Source organism: Triturus cristatus, chromosome 4_2, assembly GCF_964204655.1.
Source record: "Triturus cristatus chromosome 4_2, aTriCri1.1, whole genome shotgun sequence".
Taxonomy (NCBI): domain Eukaryota; kingdom Metazoa; phylum Chordata; class Amphibia; order Caudata; family Salamandridae; genus Triturus; species Triturus cristatus.
In genome coordinates, this window is record NC_140586.1 from 620,407,551 (window position 1) to 620,422,412 (window position 14,862).

General features: G+C 45.5%; 1 protein-coding gene across 3 annotated transcripts in view; it reads right to left on the minus strand.

Annotated features, from left to right (window-relative positions):
- SRSF11 (serine and arginine rich splicing factor 11) overlaps positions 1–14,862 on the minus strand; it is a 214,799-nt gene that overhangs the window by 127,924 nt on the left and 72,013 nt on the right. For all 3 annotated transcript variants that reach the window (XM_085602290.1, XM_085602289.1, XM_085602288.1), the window contains exon 6: positions 8,064–8,191. In XM_085602290.1, the coding sequence (XP_085458416.1) occupies positions 8,064–8,191 (128 nt within the window). The remainder of the gene's footprint in view (positions 1–8,063; positions 8,192–14,862) is intronic.

The window sequence follows — 14,862 nt, forward strand, 5'->3', positions numbered from 1 at the left end:
TCCTCAATTTAAAGTCAAGCTACAAAAGCTTCGATATGAATTTAACTCAATCCTTAGTACTAGAGCGGGCATCCAAATTTCTAATTCTAAGGCTAAGTTCCGTTTTAATGCCAACAGATCTGGGAAGCTTTTAGCTAATTATTTACGTATAAAAAAAGATAGAACGCAAATTACCTCAATTCATGGTCCTAATGGTAACATTGCAATATCTCATAATGATATTGTTAAGGAATTTTTGGATTTTTACTCTACTTTATATAATAAGCCTGATCCTCATGATCCTTCCATACTGGACTCTTTTTTAGATACATGTGATTTGCCCAAAATCTCACACTCGGACAGGCTTAGGCTAGATTTACCCATTACTACTGAGGAAATTTTAGCTGCTATTAAATCCATAAAAAAAAAAAAATCCCCTGGCCCAGATGGTATTCCAGCAGAGTTTTATAAAGAGTTCCAGTCCCAACTTTTGCCTTATTTATTTCAACTTTTTACTTTTTTTGGTTCTTCAGGAACGATCTCAGGTTCCTTTACTGATGCTTTAATTATTGTACTTCCTAAACCAGATAAAGACCCCACTCTTGTTTCAAATTATCGCCCTACTTCCCTAATTAATCAAGATTGTAAATTGTATGCTAAAATACTTGCTTCTAGACTGTCCCCTATATTGGATTCTATTATACATCTTGATCAATCTGGTTTTATGAAGAATAGATATTCTACAAATAACACAAGAACCTTATTACACATTATTGAACAGAGTTCCACTTTAAGTTCCCCCGCAGGAATTTTGGCTTTAGATGCAGAGAAAGCTTTTGACAAAATCCATTGGCAATTTTTATTTCAAACCTTATTATCATTTAATTTTGGTGCTTCGTTTATACGCATGATTTCTGCTCTGTATTATGCCCCTACTGCTCGTTTATTTATTAATGGTCAAGTATCTAGTCAGTTTTCTCTTTTTAGAGGCACAAGACAAGGTTGTCCCCTCTCTCCACTTTTAGTTCTCATTGGAATTGAACCTTTCCTTACTCATATAAGAAATTGTGTTAATATCAAAGGTATTCAGATTAAGGAGATTAATATCAAAACTTTAGCCTATGCTGATGTGCTGTTATTTATTAGTGAACCTCTATCCTCAATGCCTGCCCTATTAGAAATTATTACAAAATATTCCATGGTTTCTGGTTATAAACTTAATATTAATAAAACTGAATTCTTCCCTTTAAACATTTTTTGTACTCCTGATATGTTACCCTTGGCTGATATTGTGTGGCAAAAAGATAAATTAAAATATCTTGGGATTCTATTTGCGTCCTCCGTAAAAGCAACATTAACATTAAATAGTAATTTTATTCTGAATTATATTAAAGATAAAACGTCTAAATGGTCTTCACTTCACCTCTCTTGGTGGGGTAGAATGGACTCCATTAAAATGACTATTGCTCCTAAAAATTTTTATACACTTGCTATGATTCCTATTCAATTCTATAAAAACATTGATAGACTTCTCTCCAAATTTCTCTGGAATAATAAATCAACTCGTATTGGTTATAAAAAATTAAAAGTACCTAAATGCAATGCTGGATTTGGCTTGCCTGACTTTTTTCTATATCACAAAGCATTTATACTGAAACAAAGTTCCATATGGTTTTCTCCTTCCTCTTTAAAGAACCAACCTACATGGTTTCATATAGAGCAGTCTCTTGTGGATCCTTTTCCATTGACCACCTTGCTAACAATGTCCAATAGGTCAATATATGTGCATAAATCGGTTATTATTAAATCCACTAAACTCATTTTTAATGACCTGGATTCAATCTTTTTGATCCCTATGACTCATACTGAAGATATGTCATTGTGGCATAGTAATGTGATTAAATTGAATAGAACTGTTACTTTTTGGAATGCTTGGATTAAAGCTGGTATCTTTTATCTTAAAGATATCTATTTTGACAATGTTTTTATTTCTTTTGAAGCTTTACAAATGAAATTTAATTTACCTCAATCTGATTTTATTAAATATGAATCGTTATGTAATTCAATTTTAGACTCCTTCCCTCATGGTATCCCATTTAATGTTAAAGCAGATTTAGCACTATATATTCGAACTATCTCTACGTCATCACATACTGTCTCTATTTTATATAAAAAAATTATCTAATTCTATAGGAAACAATCTAAATATTATTTCAACATTTTGGAATGATGAGCTTTCCCTTTCTTTGTCCAACGATACATGGACGACTGTTTGGCTTAATAGTATTTCAGGATGGCTGCCTGTTTCACTTTACCAAACCAATTCTTATATTTTATTTAATTGTTTATGGACCCCAGTGCGTTTATTTCGTGCTAAGCTGATGCAAGACGACATTTGTTGGCATTGTAAATTACTCCCTGGTTCACTACGACATATGCTTTTTGAATGTCCATTAATTTTTAAATTTTGGTCTGATGTTTGGGATATTATTCAACAAATATTTCATATTCATGATGTTATTTCTTACAAAATATTAATATGTAAAGCTGTTGATCTTACGCATAACTTAACTGAATTAGAAGGTAAACTGTTTAACTTCCTAATATCAGCTGCTTTAAAGTCCATTACATTTTGCTGGAAGGATATTTCGTCTTTATCGGTTCATGCTTGGTGGTCATGGGTCATTTTTACAAGAAGAGGTGCTCAATTATCCCTGAAAGGGATCAATCACAATTCTAGTTTGTTTCACTCGTTTTGGTTACCCATAGATGTATACTTATAATTGTATATTTATACTTGATTCACCGTTTTACAGTCATTCTATTTAACGCCTTATATGATGAATGTAGCTCCTTTTTTCTAATAAGTTGACAATGCAATTCTTCATGGCTCCCTCCCTGCCCTTCTTTTTAGTTTATCTTCCCTCCTTCTAATTGATTATATATACACATCTTTAACTTTTGTATTTAGAATTGCTTTTAGAAATGTTTTATTTTATATAGGTATTTTCGCTTGTGATAAATTTTTTCTGTATTGTCTGTATTTGTTCATTCTTATGGAAAATCTAATAAAACATTTTGAACTCAAAAAAAAAAGAAGATTTTTGAAGAAAAAGCCAGTCAATGTTACCCTATGAGGAAAATGAAGTTAGCGGTTTAAGGGTAAGTACTTGACTGGCAGAGTTGAAATTCCGGGCATGGACTCAGGGGTCCCCCAGTGTCAGGTAGGTACAGTTGGTTCACCCTCAGCGGTTTCAGGACGGCCGGGTGCAGAGAGAGTTAGGCCCAATGTTATCCTATGAGGGATAGGGGGGCCTTGGTTGGTGGCTGCTGTCTGGCAAGCCACGCGGCTGTGGGAGCTGGGCTCCTGGTCACTTACTCAGGGCAAGTGGGGAAGTAGGTTAGTGTAGAGAGGGCACTGCCAGGGCCACTCGGGCGGCTGGGTGCAGGGTGCTTTTGAGCCTTCGGGCGCTCAATGGAAATGTTCCGGTTTGGAAAAAGGCTGCAGGCTCGGGGACGAGGATGCTTCAGGTGCCACCACCACTTCGAGAGGTAAGTTGGGTAGTTGTAGGTTAGGTGGGTACCCCGGGATTGGGCACAGGGGGCCGCAGGGCGCCGGGTGCAGGGGTGCCTTTTGATGTCGGAAATCTTACCCTCTGGTTGATCGCGGTTGGGGTGGCACTCTGTTCTGAGGCTGCAGGCTTCTTCCGGAATGTCGAGGGGGGTCCTTGGGTGCCGGACTCGGGGTCACAGTCGCCGTGGGGTCGTCCTCAGGGTCTTTGTCCACTCCGGCACTGGCCAGGCTTGGCTGGTGCAGAGTGTGTTGGGTCCGCGGTTCCGGGCTGTTGCCCAGGGTTAAAAATAGGTTTCTTGAGTAGAGCCTCTACTCATGGGAGACCCAGGGGCTTAGAGCCAACAGGTAGCCAGGTCCTCCGGGGTTGGTGAGGTTGCTGGCCACGAGAGATGCCGCGCTGGTGCAGGTTCGAGAGTCGACAGGCCGGTAGGGCTGGGGCCAAAGCAGTTGGTGTCTTCTTCTCTTTTTAGCAGCTGCAGGGCAGGTCCTTGTTCTTCTTGCTCTTCTTGTAGTTTTCTATCTGGAATCTGTCGAAGGAAGGTTCAGGGTGCCCCTAAATACTAGATTTAGGGGCGTTACAGGTAGGTGAAGGCCAGGGACCAATGGGTCCCTGTCCTGGGGTGGGTACACCCCCTATCCTGCCTCTCTCCTGTGGGAGGGGGGCAGTAGCCTAATCCTGATAGGGTAGGGCCCCCCATCCTCAAGATGGCGATAGCCCGGAGATGTGCTTCACCTCGCCTCCCCCACCTGAGGGGTGGGGTGGGCAGGCTGGCACATTCCCTGTCCTTGTATGGGGTTTCCGGCCAAGCTTCCCTCCAGTGTGGGGGGTTGCAGAGGCCTGAGGAATCTCCAAGAGGCGGCATGCCTTTGAAGCTTCCCTTGGCTCATCCTGGGGGAGGAGATTTATCACCTCACCCAGGACGTGCATTGTTGCAGGCCCGGGAGAGCAGGGGCTCTCCCACCCAGGGGTCCAGCAACGTGTCTGCTGTGTGGCAGCCTGGGCAGCCTCAGAGCAGACGTGGATTGCAGGTTAGCTGTAAGGGGGCATCTCTAAGATGCCCTCTGGGGTGCTTAGTACATTAAATCCCACACTGGCATCAGTGCGGGTTTAATGTGCTGAGAAGTTTGAGACCAAACTTCCCAGTCTTCAGGGTTGCCATTATGGTGCTGTGGAGCTCGTGTTTGACGAGCTCTCAGCACCATGTACTTGTAAATGGCAGCACTGTACTTACAGTGCCCAGGAATGGACCTGGGTACTGTAGGGGCACAGGGCTCCTGCTCCTGTGCCCACACCATAGGCATAAGGCACCCAGCCAGAGGGGTGGCTGACATATGCCTTGGCAGTGTAGGTGATGGGCATGGCACACAGAGATGTGTGCCATGTCGACTCTTTGTTTTGTCCTGTGCCCAGACACTCAGCCTGCAAAGGCAGTGTGTGTGTGTAAGGGTACAGGGCCTCGAAGGGTGGCACAATGAGTGCTGCAGCCCTTAGAGGCCTTCCCTGGTCACAAGGCCCTGGGTACCTAGGGTACCATTTACTAGGGGCTGACATGTGGCCAGGGTTTGTCAATTTGGAGTTTGTATTTTAGGGAAGGAACACAGGCCCTGGGCACCTGATTGGCAGGAGCCCAGGGAACAACAAGGAAAAGTGCATCAGCTATTAGGCAAAAAAGGGGGGGGGGGGTTACTGCAACAGAAACCCACTTTCTCACAACTGATAAGTCCCTTCCCTGGGGTGGGTACACCCTCTATTATGCCACTCTCCAGTTGGCGGGGGCATAAGCCTTTACCTGGTTGGCTGAGTCCCCCCATCTGCGAGATGGCGGGGACTGAGAGTTGTACTTCACCTTGCCCCCGCCCCCCTCCCCCAACTGAGGGGTGGAGTTGGAAGGGGTGGGCACACCTCTCTTCCTCACCCGTCGTTCCTGCCGGTTCTCCAGCCCAAAACAGGGGTCGCAACCAGTGGGGACCAGCTGCTGAAAGCAGCAAGTGGCCTGGGGAAGCTCACAAATGCGGCAAGCCTTAAAAGCTTCTCCTTTGTGAACCCTGCCCACCCTGGAAGAAGAGGCTTGGCACTTCGTCCCAGGATGTGCATTGTTTCAGGCCCCCAAGAGCAGCAGGCTCTTGACCCAGGGGTCCAGAAACAGGGCTGGTGGTGGCAACTGAAAGCAGCCACTCACCCTGGACACTAGTGGTAGGGGGAATCTTTAAGATGCCCTCTGTGTGCACTTTTCATTAAATCCCACACTGGCATCAGTGTGGGCTTAATGTGCTAAGAAGTTTGATACCAAACTTCAGTTTTCAGTGTAGCCATTATGGTACTGTGGAGTTCGTAATGACAAACTCCCACCACCATATACTCTTAATGGTAGCACTGCACTTACAATGTCCAAGAATGGACTTAGACACTGTAGGGGTACAGGGCTCATGCACCTGTACCCTCACCAATGGTATAGTGCACCCAGCTAGAGGGGTGACTGACCTATGCCACTGCAGTGGGTTGTAGGCATGGCACACAGGGGTGTGTGCCATGTCGATTCTTCACTTTGTTCTGCACCAAGACACGCAGCCTGCAAAGGCAGTGTGTGTGTCAGGGTACAGGACATCTAAGGGTGGCACAATAAGTGCTGCAGCCCTTAGAGGCCTTCTCTGGTCACACTTTCCTGGGTACCTATGGTACCATTTACCAGGGGCTGACCTGTGGCCAGAGATGCCTATTGGGTTTAGGCTTCAATGCAGTTTTAGCGAAAGAACATAGGCCATTGGCCTGTTTAGCAGGAGCCCAGGGTACACTCAGTCAAAGCACATCAACAGTTCAGCAAAAAGTGGGGGCAACCATGCAGAAAGAGGGTACTCTCACACCATGCATCTAATGAAAGATCCTATCAATAGAAAGGTGCATGCTTTGTGCACCCCTACATCACCCCCTCAGTAACACTCCTCTGCTCACCCATCCCAGAAAACGATGGCAGAAAAGGACTCAAGAGTTGATGTCCCTCTGTGAAATAAAAAAAGCAGATTTGACTCTTTTAGGTGCTCATTTGAAGAACCAACTGAAATTACCATCTTCAAACAATTAGTTGATTGGTAACCTACTTTGATCATATTCCAACTACTGCTGCTCTATTCTTATCCACCACCACCGGTTCTACACATCTTCTCTCCTTTTTCTTTGAATGTACTTCTGCCTGCAACAACTCCACCATCATCTTCTCTAACTGTGCAACACAGTTTTTATGTATTATTTACAATGTACAATATTTTTATGAAAGTAAATATGGCTTACATACACTTCAGACAGGCTACAAAGCTGAAAGGGATCATACCAGAGTACAAACTTGGCATAAACTAGAGATTTCCGGGAACAAATGAAGAAACATTGTGACCCTAGTCAAACATGGGCACAGTAGTCCTTTTCAAGCCAATGGGGGGTATCAGACGTAGCAAGATATTTTATAACACTTTGCAGAAAATGTAGATGGAGCTCTACTCTAGATAGCGTTTGTGGCATAGGGATTAGAATGTAGTTTTAAACTAAGTACAAATTGGAAATCACAAATCAAACATGACCGTCACCAAGTTCGCAACTTCTACAAGCACCATCATAGTTTTTAGTTGGTATTTTAGCCTTCAATTCTGTTTATTCTACGCATTATGCAGAATGGTAGACTTTCAGGCCATCATTCACAGCTTCAAGCGACCCCATGCAGCAGTTAAAACTAAGCAGAAACCAGGATTGCTGCAGAAATACAGATGGCACGGGTAGAGAAGTAGGCTAGGACTCAGCCACCCCTGTTAGGTTGGTCTTGATCATAAAGTCATGATCTACATAGTGCCAAATTTGGAAATATAAAAATGGCAGACATAGTACTTTCCCATTTGAAATGTAACGTCAATGATGAGCATGGTGGCCATTTCCATACTATATCCCTACCTACGCTTAGTATGGTCCCCCAGCAGGCTTAAGAAAACCAAACGGCAGTAGATTTATATTTCAACTGCACCGGTCAGGAAGATGGTTGTGATACTCAATGATAGGTTCTGTGATAGGCAGGGTCTTTAATAAGGAAAAAAGGCTGGGTGAAAGGCAAGTTTGGGTTGGCTTATCCAATCCTGTAATGGAATGGGATATCGATCTCAGCAATGCAACTGTTTAACAGCTGCAGAATAGTGATGAAGTGGGTTGATTGTCACTGCATTTCAACACTGCTGTTACGGTCTGCACGTTGACAAAAGCTCATAAATACTGAGAAAAAACACACTGGATATGCCATAGTGACCTAGTAAAATTAGGTCTTTTTAATGTTACAAATAAATATGTTGCAAAATTACTTTGTTTTGCCTGCATGCATTTGGACAGTCACAGGGGAATACAAACTTGATGATGAACATGTTCGTTACACTAATCGAGCTGGGATGCTCAAAACACAATTGTACACTGAACCACATATTCATTTGACTATTCAATAGTGTCACAGGAAATGTGTGTTTTTAAGCAAATTAAGCTTACCTGGCTCTATAGCAGCTGAAATCAATGACTGTGCTTCCCTTACTCGTTTCATTGCTTCTTCTATCTCCTTATTAGAAGCATCAGATTTCACGCTTGGCGAAACAAGTCCAGCAGCTACATGGTTCAACCTAGAAATTAATAAACACAAAGCTAATCACTTTAGATAATTCACAAGTCACATGTATCAGAAGTAAGTATTAACCATTGTCCTCTATCAAAGGCTTTCAGATATTTTTCCTTATTAGTTTATCAATCAATGTTCTTATAAAGCACGACTACTCACCCGTTAGGGTCTCACGCTGCTGAGTGGAAAGGGGGAGGGGGACGGGGGTACAGAATGATCGTGCTACAAGAAAACAAATTATTCTCTTCATTACTAGAATGCGTATAATTTTTAGTGTAGGCCAATACAAAAACACTTCGCGCCATGTGTCTAACAAAGAGGAAAACTCGTGCACATGTTTTTTGATGGACTTCTGTAAGAAACTGGCTCTATATATACTGCACCAAAGTGAGGTACAGTGTGTATAGAGTCCAAGGGTCTCCAGCGGTTTGGCAGAGGTTAAAGTTAGATAGAACCTTACTCTCTAAAGTGGTAGCTTGGTCGAGCAGTAAGGCAGTATCAGAGGACAGTGGTAAGCATTTGATGTACACACTCAGTCAGCAAATTAATTCACACACAAGAACTGAACTCTAGGCCAATTGATTTGTATAAAAAAATATATTGTTTTATTTCTAGAACCAAGCAAGCTTGGTACAGGTAAGCATATAAATCCTTTGCAGTAGTAAATTACTTGTATGGACACAGTTCAAAATTGCAGTATGACTTGTACTGGTTTTGGTTACAGTTTTAAGTAAGCAGTTTTGCAACACATTGCAGGTATAGTACATTCAAATGAATGGGCTTTTTAAGTAAAATGCAGATAATTACTTTTCAGATTACTTTTACTAACACAGGGTTGGATCCTAGATTCAGCCCTGGGACATTTCCTTTAAACAGTTGAGTAAATTAGTTTTAGTTAGAGGTACGATTATTAAAGAATATTATTGCATTTCAAAAGCTGACACGTTTCATATAGAATCACCAATGTTATCCTATGGGAGGGAATTCACTTAGCAGGTAAGTTAGTTTGCGTTACTTTTGTAATCCAGTGCTGGACTCCAAGATTCAGCACTGGGAAATCTACTTAAAACAGGTAAGTAATTACATTTTTGCAGTTTGTACGATTTGTAAAGAATATTCTTGTATTTCAAAAGTTGACAATTGGGATCTTTTTCACAAAGAATCCCCAATGTTATCCTACGGAAGGAAATTCAATTCACAGGTAAGTAACCTTTTAGTTACTTTTCTTACTCAGTGCTGGACACCTGGGTTCAGCAATGGGACCTTTCCTGCAAACAGTTGAGAAAATTCCGTTAGGTTATTTGTGCGATTTTTAAGGAATATTCTTAGTTTTCAAAAGTCGACACTTAGAAACATTTTGGGAGAAAAGGTGTCAATGTTATCCTATGAGGAAAAACAGGTTATCGATTTCGAGGTAAGTATTCGGTCTTTTAAGTTAGGGTTCTGGGGCAAGACTCAGGGGTCTCCCAAGGTCAGTGATGCGCTGTTGTTGCACCCCCAGTGGCACTAGAGCGGCCGGGTGCAGAGTGTTGAGGCCCAATGTTATCCTAAGGAAGATAGGGGGGCTCCGGTTGGTGGCTGCTGGCAAGCAGGCCACGGGGTTGAGGGAGCAAAGCTCCTAGGGTCAAGCTCAGAGCAAGCTGGGGAACTCGCTGAGACCGGTGAACCTCTCGAACTCGGGCCGTAGTCGACAGGTGCAGTGATAGTTCAAGGCGTCGGGTTTCTTTGTCCTCAGCAGGCTCAGAGTTTTTTTCGGAGTTTCTTTTGAACAGGGCTGGTGTTCACAGGAGATCCGGTCTTTGTTGAAGGCAGTCAGTCCTCCCAGGAGTTCTGGAGGTCGCTAGCTGCAGGACAAGATGATTTTTGGCGCAGGATCTCTGAAAACTGCAGGCAGGCCGGTAGGGCTGGGGAAAAGTCAGTTGTTCTCTGCAGTCTCCTCTGCTGGGCGTCTTCTTTTGTCCTTTTTAGGTCTCGCGCCTAGCGATGCAGTGCAGAGCACTGCTCGCGCAGCGAGAATCCTTTTGTCCGGGGTTTCAAAACGGAGCCTGGAATCGCACACGCTCGTGCGTGTGCTTTTCCTGTTGGCTTCCGCTATTGGGCTTTGATTACGTGTTTTTTTCAAACAGAGCACGCAATAGGCCAAAGGCGGGCGCATTGCTCCGCCCATGGCCTAATGGTGTCTGTTACGCGCACCGCCGCCCATGTGGATTCAATTATCATGCCCGGGCACGATAATGGAAACCAGATGGCTCGCTGTGGCGCGCACCACTTGCGGGCGTGTTTAGCAGCCACCTCGATGGTGCAGGCTGCAGACTCCTCTTCTGTTGTCATTCCGGCTTGTGTTACCTGGTGCTGTGTGCACGGCTTGGGTCAGCGATTGGCAGCGTGGTAAACATTCAGGGACCAGAAGGCAACCATAAATGTACGCAGTGATGTATTGGAAAAGGTGTCTTATAGTGTGAGCCCCGGCTGTTTGTGCAGAGGTAGAGAGGTTTCTGCAAGCGAGCCGGTGTGTGCTGCTTTTCGTGGCTGGGGTTATCTAGGTGCCGAGCGAACGTGAGCAGCGTCACCTAAAAAAAAAAAAAAGATAGGTTTGTGTGTGTCCATGACAAAACATACCGAAGAACAAAGCGCCGCGGCCACCTTCTGAGTGAGGCAAAGCTTATGGCGGGGAACAAAGCTCCACAGAGTCCGGTGAGCTGCCGGAGCCGCACACGACGGGTCACACTCGTGGGTAGAAAGGGTTGTTTGCATGCACACTCATGTATGTCGAGGCTTCCGTATAGCCGCCGGTGGGTGTGCATGCATTGTCCCAGTGTAAAACTGAACCCAAAAGGACCGCTGTGTGGTAGTGTTTAGCTACTCTCCACCTATCTCAGTGGGTGCTGAATGAGAGGCCGACCTAGCGTTTGTCGGGGGCAGGTGTCCGCAGAAACCATGTTAACGACCAATTATATCGCTTTACTTTCCAGATGTGTCTGCGAAGCAAACCTGCATCGAACCACCAGGATCAAAATCACGGAGCTGAATCCGCATCTAATGTGCGTGCTGTGCGGTGGGTACTTCATAGACGCTACGACCATTATCAAGTGCCTTCATTCCTGTGAGTACCCGGCCCTTTGTCTTTAATGCAATAACAGTCGCTAACTGTGTACATCCGCGGGGGACCTTCCTCCCCCGCCTTTATTTACATAACCTTTACCCAGTGCCTACATTCCTGTGACACCGCGGGATTCCCACCTTTGTTGTAATAAGGTCCATTATTGGTTGAGTACTCTCCGTCGATATCGCTAGCCTCGCCCACCTTTAATAAATAAAGCAACCATCACTGAGCTCCCACACCCCCTGTACGAGTTTATGGCGGTAAGCCATGCGCCCCTGCGACCCACACTCAACCAATGACTACCTTTGTCAGTCAAGCTCCTCCTCTTTTATAAGTAGAACATAACCAACACCTGGTGCTTACACCTGAGTGTACTGCACGCCAACTGCAGGAGCTCATGGTTTTCCGACTATCTCTTAGGTAGTCTTGCGTGTACAAACTGAGCCGAAATGTAAAGAGTGGTGGAGCTCCACACACATTTCATAAAACCGGGACACTGTGATAAAAACAGGAGCTGATTCAGCAACAAGTATATGGTGTGTGTCTTCCTGTAATCTGCACTGTAAATAGTTGCGCATACTTATTTTGGAAAAAGATTCCAGTTATGCACCACGCCATTTTAATGAAATATTTCTTCAGCAACTCTTTCAAGGAGAGGCACTGAACTAGCTTGGGCATTGTATTTATTCGCGCACAAGGGTTTATGTTTTTTTCCTTTCAGTTTGTAAAACGTGCTTCGTGCAGTATTTGGAGACCAGCAAGTATAGTCCAATATGCGATGTCCAGGTTCACAAAACCAGACCCCTGCTCAACATCAGGTAGGTTGTGTGCTGGCGCTCTTGTTTGGCACGAAGAGAGAACATTAAAACTGCCTTGTGTGGGACTAGAGAGCTCTGGCTCCCTGATGTTAGTAATCATTTGTATCCGGGGTCGGACTGAGACAGAAAATAGGCCAAGGAACCAAAATATAAATGGTCCTATTAGTGTATTAGATGCCAAAAAAGTGGCCCATGTTTGCAATTTGGGTGTTTTTAAGTTTAAAGTATAAGTTTTTAAGTTTCAAGAGGTAAGTTGGGTAGTTGGAGGATAGGTAGGTACCCAGGAGTCGAGCACAGGGGGCCGGAGGGCGCAAGGGTGCCTTTTGGTGTCGGAAAATCCTACCCTCTGTTGATCGCGGTTGGGGGGTCCCTGGTTCTGATGCTGCAGGCGTCGTCCGGAGCGTCGAAGTGGGTCCTTGGGTGCCGTATTCGGGGTCACAGTCGCCGGGGGGACGTCCTCTGGGTCTTTGTCCACTCCGGCACAGGCCAGGCTTGGCGGGTGCAGAGTGTGCAGGGTTCGCGGTTCCGGGCTGATACCAGGGGTTAGATACTTGCTTTGAGCAGAGCCACTACTCGTGGGAGTCCCAGGTGCACAGAGTCACAAGGTAGCCAGGTCCTCCGGGGTTTGTGAGGTTGCTGGCCACAGGAGGTGCCGGGATTTAGCAGGAGCAGGTTCGAGGGTCGACAGGCCTGTAGGGCTGGGGCCAAAGCAGTTGGTGTCTTCCTCTTCTTAGCAGCTGCACGGCAGGTCTTCTTTCTTCTTGATCTTCTTTGCTGTTTTAGGATCTGGAATCTGAGGAAGGAAGGTTCAGGGTGCCCCTAAATACTACATTTAGGGGCGTTACAGGTAGGTAAAGGGCAGGGACCACTGGGTCCCTGTCCTGGGGTGGGTACACCCCCTATCCTGCCACCCTCCTGTGGGAGGGGGGCAGTGGCCTAGTCCTGATTGGGTAGGGCTCCCCATCTTCAAGATGGCGAGGGCCCGGAGATGTGCTTCATCTCGCCTCCCCCACCTGAGGGTTGGGGTTGGCAGGGCTGGCACATCCCCTGTCCAGACTTGGAGTTTCCGGCCAGTCTTCCCGCCAGAGTAGGGGTCAGAACCGGTAGGGGCCAGTTACGGAGTACAGCAAGTGGCCTGGAGAAGCTCACAAAGGTGGCATGCCTTTGAAGCTTCCCCTTGCCCATCCTGGGGGAGGAGACCTAGCAACTTGCCTAGGATGTGCATTGTTGCAGGCCCAGGAAAGCGGGGGCTCTCCACCCAGGGGTCCAGCAACATGTCTGCTGTGTGGCAGCCTAGGCAGCCTCTCAGACAAGACGTGGATTGTAGGTTAGGTTCAGGGGGCATCTCTAGGATGCTCTCTGTAGTACTTTGTACATTTAATCCCACACTGGCATCAGTGCGGGTTTAATGTGCTGAGAAGTTTGATACCAAACTTCTCAGTCTTCAGTGTTGCCATTATGGTGCTGTGAAGTTCGTGTTTGATGAGATCCCAGCATCATATACTCGTAAATGGCAGCATTGCACTTACAGTGCCCAGGAATGGACCTGGGTACTGTAGGGGCACAGAGCTCATGCTCCTGTGCCCACACCACTGGCGTAGGGCACCCAGCTAGAGGGGTGGCTGATGTATGCCAGGGCAGTGTAGGTTGTGGGCATGGCACACAGGGATGTGTGCCATGTCGACTCTCTGTTTTGTCTTGGACCCAGACACTCAGCCTGCAAGGTGCAGTTTGTTTGTGTTAGGGTACAGGGCCTCTAAGGGTGGCACAATTAGTGCTGCAGCTTTTAGAGGCCTTCCCTGGTCACGAGGCCCTGGGTACCTAGGGTACCATTTACCAGGGGCGGACATGTGGCCAGGGTTTGTCAATTTGGGTTTTAGGGAAGGAACATAGGCCCTGGGCACCTGATTGGCAGGAGTCCAGGGCACACTCAGTCAAAGTACATTCAGCAGTTCAGCAAAAAGTGGGGGCATACCATGCAAGAAAGATGGCACTTTCTCAAAGCTTCCGATTGGAAATTATATTTAGTGCTAACATAGTTCACCAAACATTGACTTAACTAGCATAGGTCTTTCCCGTTGTCTGTTAAGCATCTTGTTCTCTCAGATTCTTACTTCCTTTCACTGCTCGGGCACGTATTCAAGCAGGTAGCGTTAGCACGCATTGACTAAAGAGCATCAGCGTCTTCGGCATCGATCAGAATCACTTTAACGATTTCTAACGGGATATTTTCGCATGGCGTCGACGGTGCATCACGAGCGTAAACCGATCCGTAAGATGGTCATTTAGGCAAGTGTCTGTTTCATAGATATTATGCCTCATATTCTAGGTTCCAGATTTTTATTGTCAGATTATGTTTTGCGGCATTGAAATACTACAGAGGGCAATCCGGTACACGCCAGTTACCGGGTATTATGGGCATATTAGAGGCTACAGCTGCCTGTTCAGTGGTAAGAATTGATCACAAAAGCTGTAGCGACACGCATAATGCACTATAAATCAGCATAATTAAATTACACTGGATCACGTTTTTCTGATCATGCTTCCTCTTTCATCACTCACACATGGCACAGGCTCTTTGCTGACTGCTCACGTTGCATGTTGGGAGAGTGAATTTACTCATACACGCAATGACTTTTTACGCAGTGGCTAAAGCAGCACAATCAGGCTAGCTATTGCAAAGGAGCCTCCGCCTTAGTTTACTTAAATCTAATTTCTCACTAGTATACAACGTACTTTCTACCACAGGATCGG